Source organism: Musa acuminata, chromosome BXJ1-4 (assembly GCF_036884655.1).
Source record: "Musa acuminata AAA Group cultivar baxijiao chromosome BXJ1-4, Cavendish_Baxijiao_AAA, whole genome shotgun sequence".
NCBI lineage: Eukaryota > Viridiplantae > Streptophyta > Magnoliopsida > Zingiberales > Musaceae > Musa > Musa acuminata.
In genome coordinates, this window is record NC_088330.1 from 11,671,970 (window position 1) to 11,697,909 (window position 25,940).

At 42.5% G+C, this 25,940-nt stretch overlaps 3 protein-coding genes across 5 annotated transcripts; 1 reads left to right on the forward strand and 2 right to left on the reverse strand.

Moving 5' to 3' along the window:
• The first annotated feature begins 14,679 nt into the window (after positions 1 to 14,679).
• LOC135648977 (uncharacterized) lies at positions 14,680 to 16,698 on the forward strand. Of its 2 annotated transcripts, none has more exons than XM_065167032.1 (2): positions 14,680 to 14,807; positions 15,271 to 16,698. In XM_065167032.1, the coding sequence occupies exon 2, from the start codon at positions 15,373 to 15,375 to the stop codon at positions 16,531 to 16,533; it is 1,161 nt and encodes a 386-aa protein (XP_065023104.1). In that variant the 5' UTR covers positions 14,680 to 14,807; positions 15,271 to 15,372; the 3' UTR covers positions 16,534 to 16,698. The 2 variants fall into 2 exon arrangements, with proteins under 2 accessions (XP_065023104.1, XP_065023114.1); XM_065167042.1 differs by having other exon boundaries at positions 14,772 to 14,807; positions 15,288 to 16,698.
• Positions 16,699 to 17,560: 862 nt separating this feature from the next.
• On the reverse strand, positions 17,561 to 20,824 carry LOC103981447 (homeobox protein knotted-1-like 6). 2 transcript variants are annotated; one of them, XM_018825630.2, is made up of 5 exons: positions 20,262 to 20,824; positions 20,054 to 20,176; positions 19,813 to 19,948; positions 18,100 to 18,371; positions 17,561 to 18,011 (listed from the first exon to the last, which is right to left on the reverse strand). In XM_018825630.2, the coding sequence occupies exons 1-5, from the start codon at positions 20,613 to 20,615 to the stop codon at positions 17,805 to 17,807; spliced, it is 1,092 nt and encodes a 363-aa protein (XP_018681175.2). In that variant the 5' UTR covers positions 20,616 to 20,824; the 3' UTR covers positions 17,561 to 17,804. The 2 variants fall into 2 exon arrangements, with proteins under 2 accessions (XP_018681175.2, XP_009396452.2); XM_009398177.3 differs by having other exon boundaries at positions 18,100 to 18,353; positions 20,262 to 20,787.
• Positions 20,825 to 22,321: 1,497 nt separating this feature from the next.
• LOC135648994 (protein SHORT HYPOCOTYL IN WHITE LIGHT 1-like) lies at positions 22,322 to 25,664 on the reverse strand. The gene is made up of 4 exons (XM_065167065.1): positions 25,447 to 25,664; positions 25,121 to 25,342; positions 24,931 to 24,996; positions 22,322 to 22,638 (listed from the first exon to the last, which is right to left on the reverse strand). Exons 1-4 carry the CDS (start codon positions 25,597 to 25,599, stop codon positions 22,486 to 22,488), a joined length of 594 nt encoding a protein of 197 aa, XP_065023137.1. The 5' UTR covers positions 25,600 to 25,664; the 3' UTR covers positions 22,322 to 22,485.
• Positions 25,665 to 25,940: the final 276 nt, after the last annotated feature.

Genomic DNA, 25,940 nt, shown 5'->3' on the forward strand with positions numbered 1-25,940 from the left:
GTATTTTTATATTTGCAAAATTGAGAAACGGAAATGAGATTGCGTTTAATATGAGGGGCGCATAAAACATCAAGTGTAAATATAGTAGAATCATAATTAAGCGTTATGGAACCAGTATGAGTTATAGGAAGTCTTTTACCGTCACCGATGATGGTATCTTTATCGCGCCATAGGAGTTGTGAAGAGACAATTTCTGAAGATCAGCGGTGATGTGATGAGAGGCGCTAGAGTCGACAATCCAGTTGGACTGGCTAGTCGTCGGAGTAGTTAGGATATTTTCTTGAGACCAGTGTGATGGAGCAGGGAGGCGGGGACGAGATCGACAAACTTTAGCGGAGTGTCCGATTTTATCACACAGTTGGCAGACGACCCATCTTTGATGATTTGGTGGGGCAGGCTGCCAAGACGGACGTTTAGTGGAGTTGCCACTTTACGAGAAGTTATGATTAGGAGGATAAGAGGGGTGTTGTATGGGACCCATAGGATCAAGATGTGCATTGGCCAAACCTTTGGTGATGTTCGGAGGGTACCGAGTGCTCTTCCGTTTAGACTTATGACTGACTTGAGTTGTGATAGTCGGTCCGGGCAGTTTGTCTGCATACTTCAAATATGTCTCATAGTCAATCAGCTTATCATAGAGTTCTTCAAAGGAGATTGACAAGTCGCATGCCCGAATTGCAACATCCAATTCCTTGTAGTTGTCGCCGAGACCATTTAGGGTATGGATGATGATCTCTTCATCACATAGGGAAGCCAATTCCTTGTAGTCGTTGCCAAGACCATTTAGGGTATAAATAATTATCTCTTCGTCATATGGGGAATGACCTATCAAAGCCAAGTTATTGATGATAACCTTGATATTTTGTAGATAATCAATGATAGTACTTCCCTCTTGTTTTGTCACCATCAGCTTGGATAGAAGACTGAGCTTGCGAGTACGTGAATGATTCGCCAAGGTTGTTTATAGTTTAGACCATGCATCGATAGCAGTCACATATGAAGATATTAAAGGAGCGACGAATCCAGCAACTGAGGCTTAAATAGCTTGAAGGATGAGACGATCTTGACGCAACCATAGTTTTTGAGTTGGATTGGGTATTGGACTAGGTTCTCCAGGGATGTTGAGCATGGCTGGAGTGCTTGTCATAGGTGCCTAGCAAACCAATCACGTGAGTGATGGCACATGTGACTTGATACATAATCTTTTTGCTTATTATATTTTAGCATATATTACTTTATAACTATTGTATATATATATATATATATATATATTGTGATGTCCTTGGATTTGTGCAATGGGAATCGGATCATGATGATATCACGATAATGAGATCGATTCACTTTTAAACACAGATCCTAAATAATCCCGGTCACAGGTTACTCGAGAGGGACATCGTGATAATTGGACAGACTGGTGTGCTGTATACTCGTTCATATGATAGATGCAGCTGGTCTTATAGCCGCTCGTGTAGGAACACTAGGGATACAATACAGGTGCTCATTGGAGAATGAGTTCACTGATTGATCCGCTTACGGAATGCTGGATGGTTGATGATGCCTTATTGTCAAACAGTGATTCCGTAGTCCTAGTGGTGTATCTAGTCCTTAGACTTGAGACACCAAAGATGTCCTGTATGAGTGCTCCACTCTTTGATACCAAACTTATATGTTAGATTTGTTGAATCTCGTATTTTGATAATGAAACTACTTGATATATGTTTATGATTTAATCTGCGTTTTGAGTGACGCAGGATGCTTTGATCAGGATGAGACAATTAAAGCAGGAAAATCATGTTGTGCCGGAGGAACATGTCAGAAGATTGGACGTCGGGCCGGTGGATCGGTCGACGTATCGACAGAAGGCTTCGGGCCGTGGACTCGGGCATCGGGCCAAGAAGAGCGGGTATTGCGCCAAGGATATCGGAGTTGCGGAGTCAACTGGCCGATTGGGCAATAGGCCGCAGGAGAGGACGATGAGCAGAAGAATCGGACGAAGCGTCGAGGGACCAATGACATGCCGGACAACTTGGTTAATTGCTTAGGATTAATTGTCTCGATCGAAGTTTTTGGTTTGAGTGTGCAGGATTAACTACGATGGAAGAAAGACAAGCAACAGGAGTTGCGCCGGAGACAAGTTCATGATCACATTGGAAGTTCGAGAGTTCGACGGAAGTTCGGACGGTCGTCGGAGGTTCTGCGAGAACAGATCCGAGAAGTCCAAAAGCTTGCCAAGCGAAGCTCATCGGAACTTGCCAAGTGGATCGTCGCAAAGTCCAGGAGTTTGCCGGAAGTCCGCAGGAGCATCACCGAGGGTTCATCGGATGATCGACGGAAGTTCGCCGGAAACTCGCCGGAAGAAGCGATTGACGCACCGAAGCAAAGCTGCAGAAATTGTCTTAGATCTAATCGTAGTTAGCACGTTGATTAAGTTGGAAAATGGGAGGTGATCCCATTGGCTTAATCTTGGGGCAATTGGGCCCCTGAAAGATTGAAATTGGGCCGAATGGAATGAACCATTCGGACCCTGATTGCACCAGGAGGTGCAACCGCCCAGGCCAGGAGGTGGCACCGCCTGGGCTAAGCCTCCCAGCGAGACTGGGCGGTGCAACCTCCCCAGCCGGGAGGTGGCACCGCCTGAGCTCAGTCTTCGAGCTAGACTGGGCGGTGCAACCTCCCTGACAGAGAGGTGGCACCGCCTGAGCTCAGTCTTCGAGCAAGACTGGGCGGTGCAACCTCCCTGGCAGAGAGGTGGCACCGCCTGAGCTCAGTCTTCGAGCTCTGCCAGGCGGTGCAACCTCTCCAGTCAGGAGGTGCAACCGCCTGATCCCGGAATTCCGGGATTTGATCGTTTTGAGCTCCAAATTTGAATTGGGTTGGGGCCTATAAATACCCCACCCATTCAGCACTAAGACAGCAAGAACTCAAGCCGAAATCTTGATCTTTTCAGTGGTTCTTAGAGCTCAAAACTGCTAGTTTTCCTCCTCCTTCTGTTCTTCAAGTTTGAGTTGTAAAGAGAGGAGAGAAAACATTTGTAAGGGTTGTCTCCTAAGCCCGTCAAAAGGAGTGAATCTGTAAGAGGGCAGTTGGCCTTCGCCTATTGAAGGAAGGCTCCTAGTTGACGTCGGCAACCTCGTCGGTGGAGGAAGCCAAAAGTGGAGTAGGTCAAGGCTGACCGAACCACTCTAAATCTCTGGTTTGCGTTTATTTTTTAGCACTTTATCATTACTGCAAACCTCCTTCATTACTACTGCTCTCTGCGCTTTCACGAACAAGTTCTAAGTGCTGTTCTTCTGAATCTGCATTCAGACGTAAATTCGTGTTTTCGTACATTACTGTTTACGTTTACGTTTGATTCTGCAGAACCGTCTTCCGTGATTTCACGAACGAGTTTCTTTGCAGTTTACACTTACATTTTGATTCTATTGATAACTGCAAACTGTCCTCTGCTATTTTACGAACGAGTTTCAACATTTAGACGTAAAACTGCATTTAGACGTAAAACTGCATTTAGACGTAAATCGGCTTTCCTCGCAAAATCATCAGATCTCAGTTCATGTTTACGTCTTGATTTCAACTGCATACTGCCTTCTGCGAGTATACAAACAAGTTTCAAAGTTTAGACGTAAATCTGCGTCTAAGACGTAAATCTGCGTTTAGACGTAAATCTGCGTCTAGACGTAAATCTGCGTTTAGACGTAAATCTATTTTTTTGCAGATTACGTTTTGAGCTGAACAACAGCAGCACACTATCTTTATACTTCTGCTTAAACTGCTTCTAGACGCAAACTGCATTTAGACGCAATCTGCGCTTAGACGCAATCTGCGCTAAGACGCAAACTGCGCTTAGACGCAATCTGAGTTTAGACGCAATCTGCATTTAGACGCAAACTGCGTTTAGACGCTAACTGTGTTTAAACGTAAACTGCACTTAATCATAAGTAATCTTAGAATCGGCTTTATCGAACGAACGCAGCTTTCGTTTTTTAATCGCTGAAAAATATCCGCTGCACTAATTCACCCCCCCCCCCCCCCTCTTAGTGCTCTCGATCCTAACAATTGGTATCAGAGCGGGGTATTTCTCATTTCGGATTTACACCCGAGAGAAATGGCTCTTCAAGAGGGCTTATCGGTTGTTCGTCCACAGTTCTTTAACGGATTGGACTACACTTATTGGAAAACTCGAATGAGAGTTTTCTTGATTTCTCTGAATCTGGATTTATGGAATATTGTTGAAAACGGTTTTCAACTTCCCTCTAAACCGACGAACGAATGGTCGGATTTGGAGAAGAAGTATTTTTCTTTAAACGCAAAGGCTATGAATGCCTTATTTTGCGCTTTAGACAAAAATGAGTTCAATCGGGTTTCTTTGTGCGAAACGGCTTTCGATATTTGGCGCACTCTTGAAATCACGCACGAGGGAACTAGTAGAGTCAAAGACTCGAAAGTTAATATTTTACTGCATGATTTCGAGCTTTTTCATATGAAACCAAGCGAAACCATTGTTGACATGTACACCCGTTTTACGGATGTCGTCAATGGTTTAAATTCACTTGGTAAAAGCTTTTCGGATTTTGAACTCGTTAACAAAGTTTTGCGCTCACTTTCTAAAACTTGGGATTCAAAAGTAACTGCTATTCAAGAATCGAAAAACTTGAACCAATTTCCACTTGAAGAACTAATTGGTTCATTGATCACATATGAAATGACGTGCAATGCACGTGAAGAACTTGAGAACCACCTTCCAAAGAACAGGAAGGATTTGGGACATAGAACATTTGAAGACCACTCGAGCATAAGCTCAAGTGATGGTGAACTTAAACTACAAATGAAACGAAAATTAAAAAGCAAAAAGAATCAAACTACTTGCTTTAAACGCAAGAAGAAGAACAAAAATTGGGATGAATCGAGCTCCTCCGAAGAAGAGAAAGTCAACAAAAGCAAGGCGGCAAACTACGCCTTAACAGCCCACAATGATGAGGTAATCGAAATCCCCCTAATTTATTTTGAAATTACTTGATGCTTTCATGATGTATTTTTCTCTTTTAGTTTAGAATTAATTTTCTTAAAAATTACATGTTAAAAAAAATTATTATGATCATACTAAGTAATTTCGAAAATGATAATATTGCATATTTTATGATAAACAAATAAAATGATCTTGATTGAAAATATGAAATCATGGTTAAGAAGTAATAACGTGCATTACGTTGATTTCCATTGTCATTTCTCGATTTTGATTAAAGATCATGTTTGATTTGAAGAAATGCATAATGATGAAATTAAATATTTCGATTGACAATTTCATGCATGAGATATACATGATGATTTTTGTGATTGATGGTTTTATGATGAAATTCATTTTACGATCCTAAACGTTGATGCATGTTTTCATTTGACATAAATGAAAAGGCATGCTAACATGAAATCGATCACTTAAGATGAAACACTTAAAAAAGGGGAGAAATATATGAATTGATGCTATAAACACTATGCTATGATTATCCCATGCTTGCATTATCAAGAGATATATGAATTGATGCTATGATTGCCAAATTTGCATTATGCCATGTTTGCATCATGCGTTAAGATATCAAGAACTTGTATCGTAATTTTACGCATTGATATCTTACCATATGATGAAATGCTACAATTGATGAACACTTGAAATGTAATCCTCTATCTTATTGATTTTTCAATAAATCTATGCTTGTCATACATGAATTTATTGAACGTAATTTTGAGGATGATTTCAGATTTGACAAAAGCTTGATTCGTATTTACGACATAAGATACACTTTAAATATGAATCATGCATTAATGCTTCAATCATTTTCTATCTCTAGAATTCTCGATTTTGATAAAATACAAGTGATAAATTCATTTATGATATCTTGTAAATCACTTGAATTATGAATGAGTTTTTTATGATGTGTTAAAAGAATCACTTAAAAAGAAAATGTTTTTCCCATCTTATCGAGATTAATGATTTCATAATATTGTGTGAATCTCGAAATTGATTTTGATGAAATAGTAATAACGTTATTCATGTTATGAATCTCAAAAATGATAATATGCTTCATGTGATAATATGAATACACGAAACACTTATGATATGATTTTTATACAATTCCGTGTATTCATAAAATATTTATCTCCTCATCCAATAACTTTTCTTGATATTCCTTATGAGATGAAATGAAATAATGCATGAAATACAAATGAGGAGTTATTGATCATGCATGGTAGGATATAATTTGACAAAATTAATACCATAATGATATGAAACATTTATGATTTGCAATTATGCATGCAATACTTGTGCTTTCTAATTATGATGTGATGTATTGCAAATGATGTAAATCATGATGAGTGCTAAGTTACACATTTTGAGAAGAAATTGCTATATTGAAACATTAATGTAATTATGAATGATGATATGATATTATGCATGTAATACTTCAACTTATGATAATGCAATGATAAAATATTCATGATGAAAAATTATCTTGACATTCATAACTTGATTATTCATCCTTTGTCATGATTTTGAAATCGTTGTAAAAGGAAAAAGAACTACAAAACTGTATTCTTCCTTTCTTTTTGACAATGACAAAGGGGGAGATAGCTAGCTTGCACAAGTCAAGAAGATGCAAAAACTTGATTGCTAGCTTGCCTATCTTAAGTAGCAAAGATTGCTAACTTGCTTATTTCAAGAAGCAAAAGTTGTCTTCTTGAACATCACCATTTTGAATATCTCAAGAAGCACGACTTGCAACCTGCACATTACAATAGGAAGCAATAATCATGAGCCTACACAAGAAAGTTATCTTGCATTTGCTTTCGAAGTTTTTGCTAGCTTATATATTGCGAAACTTGTATATCGTAAAAATTGCTAGCTTGTAGTCTAAAGAGAAGCGAAAAGTTGCTATCTCAAAAGAAGCATATGTGCTATCTTGCCTATCTCAAGAGGCAAAAATGCTAACTTGCACCTCTAGCAAAACTTGACAAATTTGCATATTTCAAGAAGCAAGAGTTGCCTTCTTGAACATCTCTAATTTGCTAGCTTGCATGTTATAAAAGTGCTATCTTGTATACTGTAGAACTTGCATATCTGAAACTTCATAGCCTGAATATTCTAAGCATGATGTAACATTTGCTAAATTTTTTGGCTTCAAAACTGCATGATGATAAAACTTGATAATATGTTTTTCATGCAATAAGTTGAACCAATATCACAAACACTTGATTGTGATACTTCTCCTTTTTGTTGATGACAAAGGGGGAGAAGTATGTTGATGACATGACATGTGATGCATAAGTTTATGCATATGTTCATGTTGACGTGTTGCAAGTATTCATGATGAATATTGCAATGACTTGAATTCAGCTTGAATTCAAGGTTCTATCAATAAGGTATATTGATAGGGGGAGTTTGTTTAAACTCCGGGAGTTAAGTTTAACTCCGTCATCAAGTAGTTGTCATCAAAAAGGGGGAGATTGTTGAATCTCGTATTTTGATAATGAAACTACTTGATATATGTTTATGATTTAATCTGCATTTTGAGTGACGCAGGATGCTTTGATCAGGATGAGACAATTAAAGCAGGAAAATCATGTTGTGCCGGAGGAACATGTCAGAAGATTGGACGTCGGGCTGGTGGATCGGTCGACGTATCGACAGAAGGCTTCGGGCCGTGGACTCGGGCATCGGGCCAAGAAGAGCGGGTATTGCGCCAAGGATATCGGAGTTGCGGAGTCAACTGGCCGATTGGGCAATAGGCCGCAGGAGAGGACGATGAGCCGAAGAATCGGACGAAGTGTCGAGGGACCAATGACATGCCGGACAACTTGGTTAATTGCTTAGGATTAATTGTCTCGATCGAAGTTTTTGGTTTGAGTGTGCAGGATTAACTACGATGGAAGAAAGACAAGCAGCAGGAGTTGCGCCGGAGTCAAGTTCATGATCACATTGGAAGTTCGAGAGTTCGACGGAAGTTCGGACGGTCGTCGGAGGTTCTGCGAGAACAGATCCGAGAAGTCCAGAAGCTTGCCAAGCGAAGCTCGTCGGAACTTGCCAAGTGGATCGTCGCAAAGTCCAGGAGTTTGCCGGAAGTCCGCAGGAGCATCACCGAGGGTTCATCGGATGATCGACGGAAGTTCGTCGGAAACTCGCCGGAAGAAGCGATTGACGCACCGAAGCAAAGCTGCAGAAATTGTCTTAGATCTAATCGTAGTTAGCACGTTGATTAAGTTAGAAAATGGGAGGTGATCCCATTGGCTTAATCTTGGGGCAATTGGGCCCCTGAAAGATTGAAATTGGGCCGAATGGAATGAACCATTCGGACCCTGATTGCACCAGGAGGTGCAACCGCCCAGGCCAGGAGGTGGCACCGCCTGGGCTAAGCCTCCCAGCGAGACTGGGCGGTGCAACCTCCCCAGCCGGGAGGTGGCACCGTCTGAGCTCAGTCTTCGAGCTAGACTGGGCGGTGCAACCTCCCTGACAGAGAGGTGGCACCGCCTGAGCTCAGTCTTCGAGCAAGACTGGGCGGTGCAACCTCCCTGGCAGAGAGGTGGCACCGCCTGAGCTCAGTCTTCGAGCTCTGCCAGGCGGTGCAACCTCTCCAGTCAGGAGGTGCAACCGCCTGATCCCGGAATTCCGGGATTTGATCGTTTTGAGCTCCAAATTTGAATTGGGTTGGGGCCTATAAATACCCCACCCATTCAGCACTGAGACAGCAAGAACTCAAGCCGAAATCTTGATCTTTTCAGTGGTTCTTAGAGCTCAAAACTGCTAGTTTTCCTCCTCCTTCTGTTCTTCAAGTTTGAGTTGTAAAGAGAGGAGAGAAAACATTTGTAAGGGTTGTCTCCTGAGCCCGTCAAAAGGAGTGAATCTGTAAGAGGGTAGTTGGCCTTCGCCTATTGAAGGAAGGCTCCTAGTTGACGTCGGCAACCTCGTCGGTGGAGGAAGCCAAAAGTGGAGTAGGTCAAGGCTGACCGAACCACTCTAAATCTCTGGTTTGCGTTTATTTTTTAGCACTTTATCATTACTGCAAACCTCCTTCATTACTACTGCTCTCTGCGCTTTCACGAACAAGTTCTAAGTGCTGTTCTTCTGAATCTGCATTCAGACGTAAATTCGTGTTTTCGTACATTACTGTTTACGTTTACGTTTGATTCTGCAGAACCGTCTTCCGTGCTTTCACGAACGAGTTTCTTTGCAGTTTACACTTACATTTTGATTCTATTGATAACTGCAAACTGTCCTCTGCTATTTTACGAACGAGTTTCAACATTTAGACGTAAAACTGCATTTAGACGTAAAACTGCATTTAGACGTAAATCGGCTTTCCTCGCACAATCATCAGATCTCAGTTCATGTTTACGTCTTGATTTCAACTGCATACTGCCTTCTGCGAGTATACAAACGAGTTTCAAAGTTTAGACGTAAATCTGCGTCTAAGACGTAAATCTGCGTTTAGACGTAAATCTGCGTCTAGACGTAAATCTGCGTTTAGACGTAAATCTGTTTTTTTGCAGATTACGTTTTGAGCTGAACAATAGCAGCACACTGTCTTTATACTTCTGCTTAAACTGCTTCTAGACGCAAACTGCATTTAGACGCAATCTGCGCTTAGACGCAATCTGCGCTAAGACGCAAACTGCGCTTAGACGCAATCTGAGTTTAGACGCAATCTGCATTTAGACGCAAACTGCGTTTAGACGCTAACTGTGTTTAAACGTAAACTGCACTTAATCATAAGTAATCTTAGAATCGGCTTTATCGAACGAACGCAGCTTTCGTTTTTTAATCGCTGAAAAATATCCGCTGCACTAATTCACCCCCCCCCCCCCCCCCCCCCCCTCTTAGTGCTCTCGATCCTAACAAGATTGTCCCAGATCTAGTATAGTTGGTCATTGGGAGTGGTAGTCGACCTTACGTGGGCTATTGAGTGTCGATAGAGGATCATCCACTCTCAACGTCATGAGAGAAATATCTCATGTGTTCTTGCTCAGACAAATCCCTAGCGAGGGTCATTCGGGTTGAGAGAGAAAGAGTTCTCCGAGAGAATTCGATTAGAGTGAGACTCGAGTAGAAACCGTATGGGTCTGACATCACCATGCTCGATATATGGTCTCTGGGATATTAGATGGATGAGGCACTATAGGTACACGATAACTGAGGACAGACGGGTCCAATGGATTGGATTCCCCTATATCGTCTGGGGACTACGGCGTAGTGGCCTAGTACATCCGTAGTCGATGAGTCGAGTGAATTATTACAGAGATAATAATTCACTGAGTTAGAAGGAGTTCTGACAGGTATGACTCACGGCCAACTCGATATTGGGCCTAAAGGGTCACACACATATGGTAGGCATTGCGATGAGTAGAGGTTCGGATATGAGATATCCGACGAAGCCCTTATCTTATTGGATATCCAATAAGCCCATGAATTATTGGATCCCATGGACGAGATCCAATAAGAGCCCATGAGAGATTATTGGATAGAGATCCACTAATCTAAAAGACTTGGGTTATTGGATGCAGATCCAATACCCACTAGGGGAGGATCCATTAGGGTTTGATAGGGGACCTCTATAAATAGGAGGATTCAGAGCCTCATAGGCTAGAGCCTTTACTTGCCTCTCCTATTCTCCTTCCCCCTCCACCTCAGAGCAGACTTAGAGTTTTGAGGAGCGTCGTCGCAGCCCTACTGTGTGGATCACCGCTAGAGAGGAGGACGCTTAACCTCCTTCACCCTCTCCTAAAGATCTGTAAGGAAACAGGGATATATGATCTCCCTAGGTAATACAATCTACTCTATACGCAGTTTTTCAGTTTCGCGGATTTTACGCACCAATCTTCGCACGACGACGAACATCTCTTTGGGAATCAGGGATTTTGTTTTTCTTGTTCTTCCGTTGTGCATGTGATGTCGCCCCCAAGATTTCCCAACATGACGAACAACTAAAAGAGCCATCAATGTAGCCTAACAAGTCGTATCTAAATAAGAGATTAGAAAATTGACCCAACCATAATGTATAGTTGCCACCCTTTGATAACTTGAAAGGGATTAGTGTGACAGCATTGATGGAGATAAGCCCTGTAGGAGAAGAAGTGTGAGTCCGTGTAGAGATAGGAATTGGAATATCAGAAGAAGAGAACGAAGACATCCTAGTTTTTTTTTTTGCCTGCAAATAGTTGCAGCAAGGCATGTTGAACTTGATTCTTCTCAGACGATCATGTCATAGAAGTTGGAGAATGAGGGAGGGAAGAGGCTGCTGCCACTGTTGTAGCTCGCTGCTGCGGCAGATCATTGCTACGGCGATTGCAGCAGTTGCAGCTACTATAGATCGTAGCTGCTGCAGATCACTACTGCGGCTGTTGAAGCTGTTGCGGCAAAGAAGTTGCTGTGGGGAGCCTGGAAGAGACCATAGTAGAGGAAGCTGCCGGCAGCTGTTGTGGGCCGGGAAATGGCCGCGGAGATGTCGCAGCACCCCTGAGATTGTAGAGGCTACAGTTTGAGAGGCAGATCTCAGGTAGATCTGCGTTGCTTCCGTCGCAATTTGAGATGCACTAAGCGGCGAGCGGAGAAGTCGAGGGAGAGCATCGTGGGTGGGGAAAGAAGATTGCAGTGGTTCCCCACGAAGGTGCGTAGTAGGCTTCGCAGGGTGATTGCCAAGTGTTAGTGTCAACATCTTTACGCCGTAGCCTCGGGGCCAATATGGTTGGGTTCGAGTCCGAATGATTGGAGATCTTCCTGAACGACCCTTAAGACTACTGAGGTAGCCGACCGCGATGGTTCAATCGCAACGGGGTCACTGTTTTCTCCGAGAGGGGATCCCTCGCCTGAGGGTTCGGTGGGAGGCACTCCATCTTTGTACCTGCACACAGGTCGGGTCGGGAGAGCCCGACCTGACCCCTCCGACGATCAAGTCAGTCGATAGTCTCAGGAGGTTTTTCTTATTTTGATCTCCCTCTCTCTTCGTTCTGAACGCGAGGGTTTTTATAGGGAAGGTCATCGTTTCCTGATGTGCCCGCTTGCAGGGAGAAAGGTCGTACCTTGGATAACGTCTGATATCGGCAATGGCGTTGCGTGAAGGACCGGGCTCCTACAGGATGGCGACGTGCCTCGGTCGACGTTTTGGTCTGCTTCGGCCAGGCGCTGTCAGGTCAGACCGAGGCAAGCGACCCCCGCAACTTCTCGGTCTGCGTGACTTAGGAGACGTCACCCGGGAGTGGGTGACGTTAGTTCATGTCCCATCATTATTATTACCCTCATCACCAAGGATCTCGTGGAGGCGTGCTGAAAAGGGGAGATCAAAGCCAGTGAGACAGGAAAGAGATCGGAGAAGGAGGCGAATCTTATACTTGATCACGACTCTTTACATGATCGATGCCCTTCTCGACGAAGGCGGCGACAGCTTGGTTGACCACGGAAGAGGATGCAGTTGCAGCTTCCTTGGGATTATACAGTAGAGGAAGCTGCTGCGTAGTGGAGGAGTCCCGTCGATCTCTAGTGAGGCTGGAAGGGGAGAAGCAATGGTGCAACAGCACAACGACGCTGCCCTTTCCATCCAGATGAGGAGAAGCAGCGGTGCCGGAAGAGGAGAAGCAGTGACGCAGTGGCACAGTGGCGCTGCCCTTTACAACCAGAGGAGAAGAAGTAATGGCGCAGTAGCACATTGGCGTTACCCACCCTTTACAGTCGGAGGAGAAGAAGCAACGGCATAGGTATACATAGGTAGCGACGTAGGTGTACGTTGGGACGAGTTTCTCGAACTCGCCCTCCCCGAGCGCTTTGCTATTGCCGAGGTTCTCCCTAAAGAATGACGCACCGACAGTGGTGGAATACTTGGTCACCGTGGTTCTGAGACGAGATAGAGCCCTCATATTACTGTGACTATGGCTCTGATATCATGTTAAAAGAGATAGAAGAATGAAAAATTATTGAAGAAGCTGTCTAGCATTGATATGTTCTCTCACTATTTATATAGATTGAGAAAAAAAAATTTCATCTACGAAGTAGAGAGATTTCATCGTAGTATTACAAAAATCTCATATGCTATCACACACAACGCCTGTTCATAAAAAGAATTCTCACGGGTTTCTTTTCGTCGCACCGATTGAACAACCAGAGATCCGCGCAGAAGCAATGGCACGGTGAAAAATGGAGGACAAGGCCCAACAACAGAGCGAACAAGCTCGAAGCCCAGCGCAGACGCTTTGGGAAAGAACTTGATGCGCTTCTCGACAGGTGGAGCGTCAACCTTTGTCTTCGCTTGGTTCCATAGGTTTTACCGGATTTGAATGCTGTGGAAGGGGAGACAGAGGCCCACACGCACCAATCGATCCATGAAGAGTAAAGTGAGCTTGCAAGCACTTACAGCAGGACGGAGTTTAAAAGATTAATCAGATAGGATTAATCTTTATATGTTATAGATCTCACAATCTTTTTCATAATTCTCACATCACCGATCTTTAATTCCTAATCCATCAAGTTAATTCGGATTGTAATTTTATTCCAACAATTAAATTTTAATTTATTCGAGCGTGAATTATCACTTGTTAAATCGTGCTACACAATTATCATCACTGATGATGAAGTCAGCCTAACATCTATCACAAGTCAAAATGAAATAATAATAATATTATTATTATTATGTCAATCTGCGTGAAGACTATTTCTCGACAACTCAATGAGCGGATGTCAATCCCCATTGAAATTATCAGCATACAACTCCAAGTATCAACTCTTCTGCCCTAATTAATGAGGGACCAATAAATTCTTTAGCTTTTATAAGAATTTATTTTTTGAATTTAGATTTTATCGTTCCCTTTTGTCAATAAAATTCTTTAGTTTTTCTTTTTTTAACAAAAAACACGTCGCTCGTGAATAATCCATGTAATGATCAAATAAGATAAGCCAGTTGATATTATTAATGCCACGAGAAGAGCTAGAAAGTGACTTATGAAAAATATCATCAGAACAAACAAAAGGATTTCTGACCACTTAGCTATGATAAGTGATATTAACTCAACATTAGAAAAATAAACATGAAAAAAATCATATAGTTGAGTTTATGTAATTGGCACATTGCGACTTTTGTTTACTGTATAGTTAATTGCCTTTCTTCATAAATAGTAAATGCAGCATCTGCTGGTGGTGCCTAATCCCATAACTACCACGTGGGTTGACCGTGACCAATTTCGCCGATAATATATATATATAAATATAGATATAGTAAATTCTTGTACAAAAAAAATATTTTTGAGTTGTTTCAGTAAGAAATCTCATTTTTAAAATTACTTCCCTTTTTTTCCCGTTACTTTCACAATCCAAATAAATCCAATTATAATATTTTTATCAATACAAGACAAATACTGTGACACAGTACAAAGTGGAAGAAGATTTGAGTACATTGACAAAAGAAAAGAAAAGAAAAAAATCATTAAGTGAACAATTGCAGAAGATGAATTGGGGTCGCTTTTAGTCAGCAATAATGGACCGTGATGCCGTCCAACAAGGAACATCTGATAGTATTGGCTGATACATAAATGCAGGACCAATGGAAAATTTTGCTCAAAAGTCTCTTCCTGTCAGACACATCTCTCACCAAGTTATTAGGTGAAGATTGTTACTGCACCGTGGTTGCTTTCATGGATGTAGCTTCCAGACTTTGACCACGGAAGGCCTCATTAAAATCACCTCTGTACTGTTCTCCCTCTCCCTCTCTCTCTCTCTCTCTCTCTCCCTTTCCCTCCTCCATGAGCCAGCACTGAGCAAACAGCAAGAACTCTTTTAGGTATGCCGTTCTAGTGTTTCTCCATTTGATTGATGGGTAAACTTTTCTTTCTTTTAATCTCTTGTTCTTTGTGTGCGCCTGCTTTTACTTTTTTATCCGTTCGTATTTGGTGGAGCTTGGATTTTGATATATGTGGATTGTTTCCTCTTCATCTTATACAATAGTTGCATGTTGTTTCCCCTTCCCTCTCCTGTCACATAACTTGTATGATCATCAGCTTTTGGGCTAACAAGACATCACAAAGTTTCCTCTTCATCTTATACAATAGTTGCATGTTGTTTCCCCTTCCCTCTCCTGTCACATAACTTGTATGATCATCAGCTTTTGGGCTAACAAGACATCACAAATCATCAACTTCATAGCTTTATTCTCTCTGGATGCTGTGAACTTGGGGCGATATTATTGTTTGTTATCTTGGAAAAAGACCAAATAACCGTGCATTAAAATCAGACACTGGTTTTAGGTGTCTTTGTCTTGCAGAGGAACAGAGTCGCTAAATAGGAGGAGAGAAATACTATTAGGACCGGTGGAGAAGACGAGTGCTTGGTTACATAGGAAAGCCAACATGCTGAGGCAGGTATCCAGTAGGAACCACAGAGCAAAAGGGGGATTCAAGGCGAAGAATGCTCTCCAGATATGCATGTTGGTTGCTGTTTGTGTCTGGTTGCTTTACCAGATGAAGCACTCCCATGATCGGAGGAAGGCCTACGAGGAAAGGTTCGGAGCTGACGAGGCGCGGTCTGAGATCGCTAGCTTTGGCAGGAAGGACCTCCTCCCACGCACAGTCGAGGCGGATTCTGTGCCTGATACCAGAGCGAAAGAGGACTTGCATGATGAGCATCCAGCTGAGGAGGCTGAGCACAAGGAGCATACCGCTCACGGAGTAGACAAAGATGAAAAGAAAACGGGTGCGTTAGAGGATCAAGAACACGAAGAGCAGTCTCATGAGGCTCGAGAAAAAAGCTTTAAAGCCGATGACGCGGCCAGCGAGGTAGTCCACAGTGACAGTCAACACGTAGAACACGAAGAACTAACTCAGGAGGCACGGGAAAGAAGCTTCACAGCTGATGATGCTTCTAGCGCTGTTGATCATTTTGTTCCGGTTAGAGAACCTGAATCTGGAATTGGACCGTTCGATTCATCCAAAGGAACTCATTCGAGTGTGGCTCGTGAGGACAACTCGACTGTGCCTGACGTTAAGGTGACCACAAGCACAACCGGTGAAGCTGATGATGGCGTGGATGACCAAACCGAATTAGAAACTGCAGATCGCATATTCAATGAGACAAAACCGCAGACGCATTCAGCAAATGGATCCGATGATCGAACAGAATTGGAGTTGGGATCAACATATTCGTCGAAGAAACAAACCGATGTCCGGAAGAATCATACTGCAGAGACTCCGAAAAGACAAACCACGATGGATGTTATGGCTCTACGACATCCATCCAATTCGCATCCACTTCAAGATCAACTTCCATGGAAAAAGAAGTCCGAGACAGAGAATGCAGTGATCGTCAACAGCGAGCCACATCGAACTGCCCAAACAGAGGAACCAGAGGGGAGCTCCATCCAAGGTGGGAACAAGCGGGTACTTCCACGAGAACCCAGGGACTCCAACCTGCATGGTATTGCTTCAGTGGAAGAAAGAGATGGGCGTCGCGATCCCACCAGTTCACGGAAGATCCAGCACAAAGTAGAGACTGGTAAAGAGGAAGTTGTGTAGTGATCGGTGAGGCTCTTGATTGGGTTTTAGTTTTAGTCCAAGCAATAGCCATGTTGTCCTTGTTTTTGATTCAGCAAGCCATGGAAGCAAACATTTCTCCGTTTGCTCCGTGGCAAACTCAGATGTCCTTGACATATACACACACTTGTTGTGCTATTTCCAATAGCTACCCAGCCATGAGACTCTTAAACATCAAACATACCTGTGAGAATTATATTACCGATCTTTAAACTTATAACATCATGGATCTGATTCAGAAAACTTGGTGGAGAATTGACCAAGCACTATTTGTACTCAACCTTTCAGCTCCTTCTGCTCCAATGGATGCTTTATTGTTTAGGTAAACAACCGATGACATCTCTAATGCGTAGAGCTTACATACTTGTCTATGCCCGTCTTACCAAACTCTCTACCTGTCAGCTTGATGATGCTTCTTCATCTGTGTCTGATAACAAGCCCTGATTCTTAATTAGCCTTTCGATGCATATATAACCATCGTCAACACCTATAGTTGGGCTGCAGGAAACCTGTGCACGTACACAAAGGAAAAGAAGCCTTCGTACTCCTACCGCGCGGTATGAGTAGATTTCTCGCCAGCAAGAGGGAAACGGAAGCTGCATGACTTCACTGCTTCGGCCAGTCGTCGAGCTTCTCCTGCCGTGTAGCAATTTGGATTCATTCACCGAAGCTTATTTATTCTGCCATCGCCACCACCACCAACCTGAAGCGTTTTTGTTCTGCCATATCTGCAGATACCAGCTCTCTTTCTTCGTCTGGATCTCCTACTATTCAACCCATCGCCACCACCACCAACCTAAAGCTTCAACAATTTATGATGGTTGTCGTTGCCGATGTCTGCTGAAATTTCTGACTCCGCGTCGATCTCCTAAAATTCAACAGATCACCACCAAACATTTACTTCAACGATCTTTGATGGTTGTCGTTGACCGTCTCCTGGGGACATATAAGGACAGTCAAACTATTCCTAGGGAAGCAATGATCTGCCACCATGGGAAGTAAAATGTCGTCGTTGTAATAGTTCTTTGGTATTCTTCGTATTTAAAGCACTTCTTTTATCGGTTCCTTTCCAAACACTGGACTGATGATTACAGATAGCTGTGCTTTCGTCAAATGATAGAGCCCAATATGATATTTTGAATCAAATCCAGCCCAATTAAACCTTCATCATCAGGCCGAAGAACCATTAATCCATATCGGCCTGCGTATGGTTTTCCACGAATCAAGCAGTTCCAAGACTATATCAGGGTCCATCATTGTCCTGCGTGACATCGGCCGTCACTCATGAAGCCTCCATCCGCATGAAGAGCAGCAGCATTCGATGGATCGTAGCCATCCGTCATGATGAATTGCTCGTCTTTGGCTGGCTTCCAGTGTCGCTTTCTCTGGTTTATGAACCAGTTACTGATCTGCTTCTGGTCAAGTCCTGTCGATTCTGCCAACGCTCTCTTCTCCGATTCCTGCGCATGTTTCGGGCACAGGCATTAGGGTTTGAGACTTTTTGAGTTATGGCCGTTGCGGGAAGGGTTGCGAGTCGGTAAGACGTACTGATGGGTATGGCCATTTGTAGTGCAGCTCCCACCAGCTGAGTAGCTTCTCGATGGCTTCTTTGGGGAGCTTTCCTTTCTTCTTCTTCTTTTTGGACAGCTCTTGCCTGAGGCTGCTCATGTGCCCACTGTACCTCTTCAGGAGGAAGTTCTTTAACTCTACTTCCTCGCCGCACTGGTCGATCTTAGGAAGTCGAGTCTTGCTTCCACCTGCTTCTTGATCCTCTGCCGAGGAACAACCTCCGCTGTTCTCATCTGCATCACAAGAGAAAGCTGTACGACTTATAAGCTGGATGTTTATGTGAGCTCTACTAATGTATCCCATCGTGTTGGGGAAACGTATACTGAATCGGTGGAAGCGATAAACATCACAGTTTTTGTTTTTTTGTTTTTTTTCATCTCTTTATGTGAAAGATATATATACATACATATATATATATATATATATATATATATATATATATATATATATATATATACATACATATATATTGACACCAAATATGAGATTGCAGGAAATTATAGTGCACATAACAATCAGATAAGTGATAAAAATAATAAGAAACATATCTAACGATCATATTTCAGTTAAATTTGACATCTATTCAGTCTAAAATTTGAAGTTTATTAGGAGGTTAAAAGTCATGCTTAGTATAGGTAACAATGATTCTAAGTTATCTTTTTGGTCTCACAGATATTTATTTCTAATAAATTTGACTCGGACCTAAATTCTTCAAAATCTCAGCAAACCAAAATGTGCCCTTGATGGGCGCACGCGATCTCTCAAGGTGAAAGACCATGCATGGAGGAGTTGAAAGCAACATCTCCCACGGCCAGTACGTGGAGCACACGGGCGACTAACAAAGCGTACATGCTTCACTTGCATGGATGAGCGCACCAAGATGTTGCCAAAGAAATAGTCCCAGCGAGCATATGACTCGCTCTTTCTCTCTCTACAAAGAATTTGTTTTACGTGTCTGCAAGACTAACAAATGTTCGGTGATCGTACATCTCTGGCCATCAGAAAGAGTGTGTATATATATATATATATATATGTGACTCATGCGTACAAGAGAATAAAGATGGAGGCCATGTGCTTCACATAGGTGTGCTGTGGTGCCACCTCACACAGAAGGTACCCTTGGAATTATAGTGGAATTAGTAGCAAAAGCTGGCGATGTTGGATGGATGTAAAACATGGCAATAAATTGGCATGAAGTGCGTCGGATGCTGTGAGCTTCATTTTTGATGACTTCAGTGTCTTTTTATTTATCATCAAACCATGTACAAGTTTGACTGATAGATGAAACAGAGTTTATCATTTCACATGTGTTCGTAAGGAGTAATTGGTCAAGCTTTCGTGGATCTTTTTCATTCATGCAATTCTCCAATTCCAAAGAAAAGTTGAAAGCAATAATGATGCAACGCTTATTGTCCAGGCAGGAAGCAGTGTCGTCTTAGGAACCCTAAGATATGCACCTAACAGTCCTAAAAATTCTAGCTTAATTTCCAAAGATGATTATGCGATTACTACTACTGTATCCTCGTGACAAGGCCATATGAATCCGTCTTACACATTGTTGCCTATGTTATTCTATTGCTGGCTATAGATGTGTATGTATGGCTACTACCGTAGAACAATATAATCTAGAGAACAGACTATATCGATGGTAATGAAAGCAAACTAGTACTGCTAGCCTGGGGAATAAGTTACCAGAGGAAAGAAGATGAAGGGAACCGTCGGTGATGGAGTTGAGCTGGGATTCGGCCCTTCTGAGGAACTCCTTGGCCTCCTCCACTGGCCTCGTTAGCTCTTCCTTGTACTTCACAAGCACTTGGCAGTAAGCTTCCTATCATAATTCCGATGGTAGAGAACTCAAAACAACGATCAATGGAGGAAAACAAGCTTAACTATCAATATGTCCCGCGTATAGACGAAGGATCTTATATATGACCATGAATCGATCAAGATCAGGATCAGTCAAGGGATGGCTTCTGCTCAACGCCGCTCGCTGCCTTGCCTCGAGCTCTCCAGCGGTTGCTGATAGCCGGTCTGCCACAGCTGGTGGAGCTCCTATCTGCCAACACATGAGATAATTACTAGCACAGGTTGCGTGGTGAGATACAGGTGTAGTTTCAGTGGAGCTGATAGGGTTAATTTACCTTTTGGCAATTGACGTAGGCAGAGAGAAGGCTGGAGTACTGAGGGTGTGAAATGATGCTAGCCTTGATGGTATCTATGTCACTTGAAGAGGCAGCTGCTCTTCTTTGAAATGCATCTTGAGGTGATGAGGAGGATGAGGTTTCAGGGTGCAGGGGATGGTGGTGGGTGGTGGTGAAGGAAAGAGGATCCGCCCAACAGTGTGCTTTTCCATGGAAAAAAGCAGGAGGTGCAGCTACTGCTGCTACTGTTAATACTTTGCTTGTCGTAGCGGACGCAGCTAAAGATGGAGAGGATGTTTGGATGAGCCCCGTAGCGTCTCTCTGGTACACTTCGACTTGGTAAAGTTCCTCCATCTTTAACCCGAAAAGTTCAGCTTTCCAGAGTTTGATTTGATGGAAGCCTAATGATCGAACCTGAGGCGAGAGAGGCCTACAGTGGATTCTCCGACAGACCTTTACTGAAACAGTCGGAGAGGTGCGGAAGGAATTGGGTCTCAGGGATGGTGGGAAAACCAAGAAGGAGAGAGAGAGAGAAGGGGTGTGGGGGGAGGGGGAGAGGGCTCTTCTTGCCCCACGTCAAATCATGTTGATGGATGTAGCTGCGAACCAGCAGGCCGAGAGAGAGAGAGAGAGGGACGCAAGTGAGAGGGCTCTTCTTGTCCCACGTCAAATCATGTTGATGGTTGTCGCTGCGAAGGAGCGGTGGAGGCCGTCGGTCTAAACCAAGAATTACTCCGTGAGAAGCCCACAGAGAGAGTGAGAAGATGATTAGTGTTGGAACTCATGTCGTGGGCTCTTTGATCGATAAAGCGTCATTCTAATCTACAAACTCTCGTATACTCTCCGAACTTCTTCTCTACCCCGACATACGAGTTCCAGATTCTTGCTTTTGTCATATCTACGGAAAGGACACTAAACTAAGTAGTTAACAGTAAGAGCTTTTCATAGATATATCATAAACCAAGCTTTGGACACCTTTATAGATCACTCGGGCAATAATTGAATTGTGCAACGTTTGTCAAAGAACACAGTCAAAACGTGAGAAGGCATGGGCAGTGACGCCTGGAACAAAGTGAATTGTGCAGATGATGCTGCCCATTTCTAAATGGCTACCTGGCGAAGGTGACATGACATTTGGTCCACGTAAAAGGGTGCATGATGTGACTGCAACTCGTTATATATCGGATTAGGTGAATTCATGGCAGAAAAGGTCGCACCAATCGGATGACTTATTCACCTGTTTACAAAATTAGAGTGGGGCAGATCATGTGGAAAAAGACATTCTGGTCGTACAAACTGGTGCGAGAGGCAGCTTTGTTTGAACTGCAATGTGACTTGGTGGTAGGGTAGAAACGTCAACGTGAACTATATATTATTTTATTTGAATCATTTTCTATTAGACTAAGAAATAATTCGTTTTTTAGCTTACTTGCAATGTCACACACGTCGAACTCTGATCATTAATTATACTGTAGAGAGGAAAAAGACGATGGCGGAGTCGAACGAAGTACGGTAGCAGGGCGAAGCCACGGCGAGCGAGACTTCCGTCTCGTATGGTTTCCTCTGTGAAGAGAAAGCCATAAGGAAGATGAAGAAAGAATACAAAAATTCATTAAATGTGAAGAAAATAAGATTTGAAGGACCATACATTTTGTCCAATAATCTTCACTGATCCTTTGGGGAGCAGCCAGCCAAAAAAGTTGCGGCAAATACGGCTCCCAACTCATGTTTGCTCGGTGCGCGCATCAGAGAGGGCATGCATGTGAGGTGGGAGCCGCCTCTGGCTCATCTTCCTCCCCTTGAAGTCGAGGCAAGAGGGAGGAAGGTTGGTGGCAGCCACGCTTGCACATTAACACAATATGAAACTTGGAAAAGCAGCAGCCTTCAAGTTTCGTGTGGAGCCTGGGAGGCGTCGGTGCTTCCAGGTTTCATCTGTTGGCTTGTCTCTTTTGCTGCAGCTTTGGAGTGATGAATCCTGTTGCTGCTGCTGCTGCTGTAACACTATACATTCCTGTTGTGAATGGAACTTGTGCAACAACAACACAAGAATGCCGGCCGGCTTGGGTAGTCGAGTTTTGACATTGTCAATGGGCTTGAATCTGGTTTATAATTCTGGTGTGGCAAGTTAAAAAGCATCATAGAAATTAGTCCTCCCCAAATGACACCAAGATATGTACAGACTTGAGGTCTCAGTGCTTCCTCATAAAATGAGGAGGACCATGAATCATGCAGCACCGACACCACTCCATCTGCTGCCCTCTTCGTCATTCCTGCTTGCATAGTTGTATTGGTTTTCCATCGTGTAAGTCACAAAGGACCATATCCCCCGGACAAGCAGCATGCTAACGAACACCATGCTGCCTAGCGTGCAGACAACCTGCGGTTGGACAAGAGATCGAATCAAGATGGTTAAGCGAAACACAGAAATCCAAATGAAACAATTTGTACACAAGCTAAGCATAGAACAGGTTCTTGTTTGGTTGCGTTAGACGTGATGCAGAGGAATAAATAGAATCCTTCTTCTGAGGCAAGAGGTGGGCCGGATAATATCCGTCTGTATATTTTCCTTGACATAAGCCAAGCATGTTCTGTAAATATGCATCTGTCAAGTTCTCAATCTGGATGGAGGTTTTACGACGGCGGTGTTGTGATTCTTCTACATACGGAGAGCATAGCCTGAGTTTTAACAGTATCCAGATTATAAGTATCCTATGCACCTAGAGATGTCCTAAAAAGCCTAATATTAACACAATTCGGAGGTGGCCACTTGATTGGTTTCTCTACATATTATCACTCTCCCTCATCCTTTCTTCTTCCATTTACTTTTGAGCTCTTACATCCACTGCATGTCATATTGGGTTTGTAATCTGGTCTAACTAATCGCTTTCCTGGATCCATATTGACTAATCTTAAAGTAGGTCTAGCTATTATCTGTTTATTCTTCCTAATATAAGCATCATTAAGTCACCTGCATTAGCTAAGGAAAAATGGGAATGAAATGACAACGTCAAGGAGTCCCTTATAGCCAACTTCCGGTTCTCTGTTCTGTCTGTCTCCTAATATCAGGGAGACCAAGATATCAAGGTCTAGCCAAGTATAAGGATATCAAACCCAAGCGGAATAAGGCGAGGACTATTCTTAAGAGAACAAAGACCAAAGTACAACACCTTGCAAAAAGAAGAGAATTTTTCTTCTACCTTTTCTAGCAGTAAAATGCCCTGAACTATTAGAAACAATCTATTCTATAGTATAAAAGCATAGAAATAATTTATCATTTTGAAAAAGCAAAAATAGGCTGCAATATATTAACTTAACTTGTAACAAATACCCTAAAAAGCCCATTATTGACAGAGTACGCAAGATTTGTATCGGAATTTTCTTAAAAGATTTTAAATAGAAATTCAGAGTAAACAGAAGCAAAAGACCAGATAGAAAATGAAGATCAGTGCTTGCATCAACTCGAGTACCCAATAATCTAGAACCAAGAAATGAATACCATAGTACAGTCTACAACCTAGAGAAAAGGAACATTTTTGCAGGTTAGCGGGCAAACCACATCCTAAACATGTCATCATGCTCATTCCAGAAAAGAAACTTACAATACCATGATTTATCAACTAGAGATTTGCGCAGGCGGTGACACCTATCTCAAGTGAATGCAAAATTTCCACACGGAGAAAATGATTCTGAAGAATTTATTAAAAGAGACAATAGGTGCTCGGTACAAATGCAGTGGTGGTGAAAAAACAAAATTTCTTTACATACTTCAAACGAAGCAAAAGAAGAACACATCATATGTGCCACGAGGGCATAGAACATGACTTGCATAAGTGCTCTATTTATAGATCACAGGTTAAGGACTCTTTTAGAAACACAAAGGGTTTATAAATTGGATTTAAGTTCAAGAAACAATCGAAAGGAACTATATGTTTGAAACGTCTTTGCTTTCAGATATAACAGAGGGAATGTGAAGCCAGAGATGCATTGGATGTGTTCAAAATGTATAAATGGATTGGTCAAGTGTTATGTTTAAAGGACTTCCTGTCGTAATTAATGGACAACCGGTATTTCCCATCAATGTTTATCTTTTGAGAGGAATAATCATATAGTATTTCCATATTCAAGAATAACACCTGGATGAAACATAAAAGAGCAAGATACAAGTCTGTGAGAGACTTCTTACTCTCCTAGTTGCCATTGGGTTTCCTTGAGGAAAGATTGAAGCAATCATAATTCCATATACTAATTATGTCCTCCCTCTCCGATGTGCTAATAATGGCAGCAACAAAATTATTGAAATTCTTGTTTGAACCCACCATTGAGATGCACAGAAAACAAAGAATCCTTTCCTACTGAAGGTGATCCAACCACAGCAACCAAAGAACGAGGGATAACTAAATCGCGAAAGCTAATATCTGCTACCAATTATATATTTTAGCTTAAATACACAAATTCATCTTCCAATAAGCTTGTTCATTACCAAGCTACATTTAAGAATATTGCAATCATTATCTTGATTTGATAAGTAGAATCACCAAATAATAAATCATGACCGAGAATCATTCAGCCTCCTCAAAACAGGGTTTCTGAAGCGATAAGAAGGCGCCCTTTGAACAAGAGCCACGAGAAGTACAAGAACATACAGAGGGAAACAAAGAAATAGAATTACCTCAAGAAATGCCTTAAGAATCCACAGGAAGGCCAGTATCAAAACCCCATTGACCGAGAACCCCACCTATTCCAAAATCCCACCACAAATGGTCAGCCAAAAGCACCTCGTAATCATCAAAGCACGAACTTCGCTTCATCCCAACATAAAAAAGGAAAACAAATCAATGAATCAAAGGTGAAGAACGCACCAATTTCGAGGGAATGAAAGGCGGTAGCACCGACCGAGCGGCCTTCCGCATCGACCGAGAGATCTTTCTGAAAACGCTATAAAGAAAACCTACGATGAGATCCAAACTCTGGTCTTGTTCCTCCTCGTCCTCCTCATTGTAATCGTCATCCTCCCCGCCACTCTCTTCGCCGCCAATATCGCCAACCCAGGCTCCAGGGTCCAGGACCACCGCTACCTTCTCCTGTGGGCCAAAATTCCAATTTTACGATTACTAAAGTTAATTTATGGCCTCTTGGAGAAGATTCGAGCAGCCTCTTATGGCTTAGATAGAGAAGATTCGAGTACCTTATGGTAGGACGACAACCTCTCGGAGGCTCGGGCCGGAGAGCGAAGGCGGCGATGTGAGAGGAGAGGCAGGGAAAAGGAATGGAAAGAGTTCGACGGCAGCAGGCGAGGAGCCGAGGAAGGGATGAAAGGGGAGATGGCGAAGGACGCCATGGAAGCACGAGAGCAGAGGCCCAAACGATGAGAGCACTCCGGTTCGGGTCGCTGCGGGACCCACGTTCACGATTTTCTCACGTGCCCTTCCACATGAAATTAATTATACATTCCAATCTCCAATATTATGTCATTTTCACATTCTCCGCATTCATTTCATATCGTATTTCTTATAAAATACTCATATATTTTAATATGTTTAAATTGTCTTTGATTAATTTTAAAAAATACTTAAACTGTCATTCAAAAATTTTCTACTTTTTATAATATTTTGAACTATTATAATATTTTTAGTCAATTATAATATTTTGGTCATCATAATAAAAACATTATATGATCTA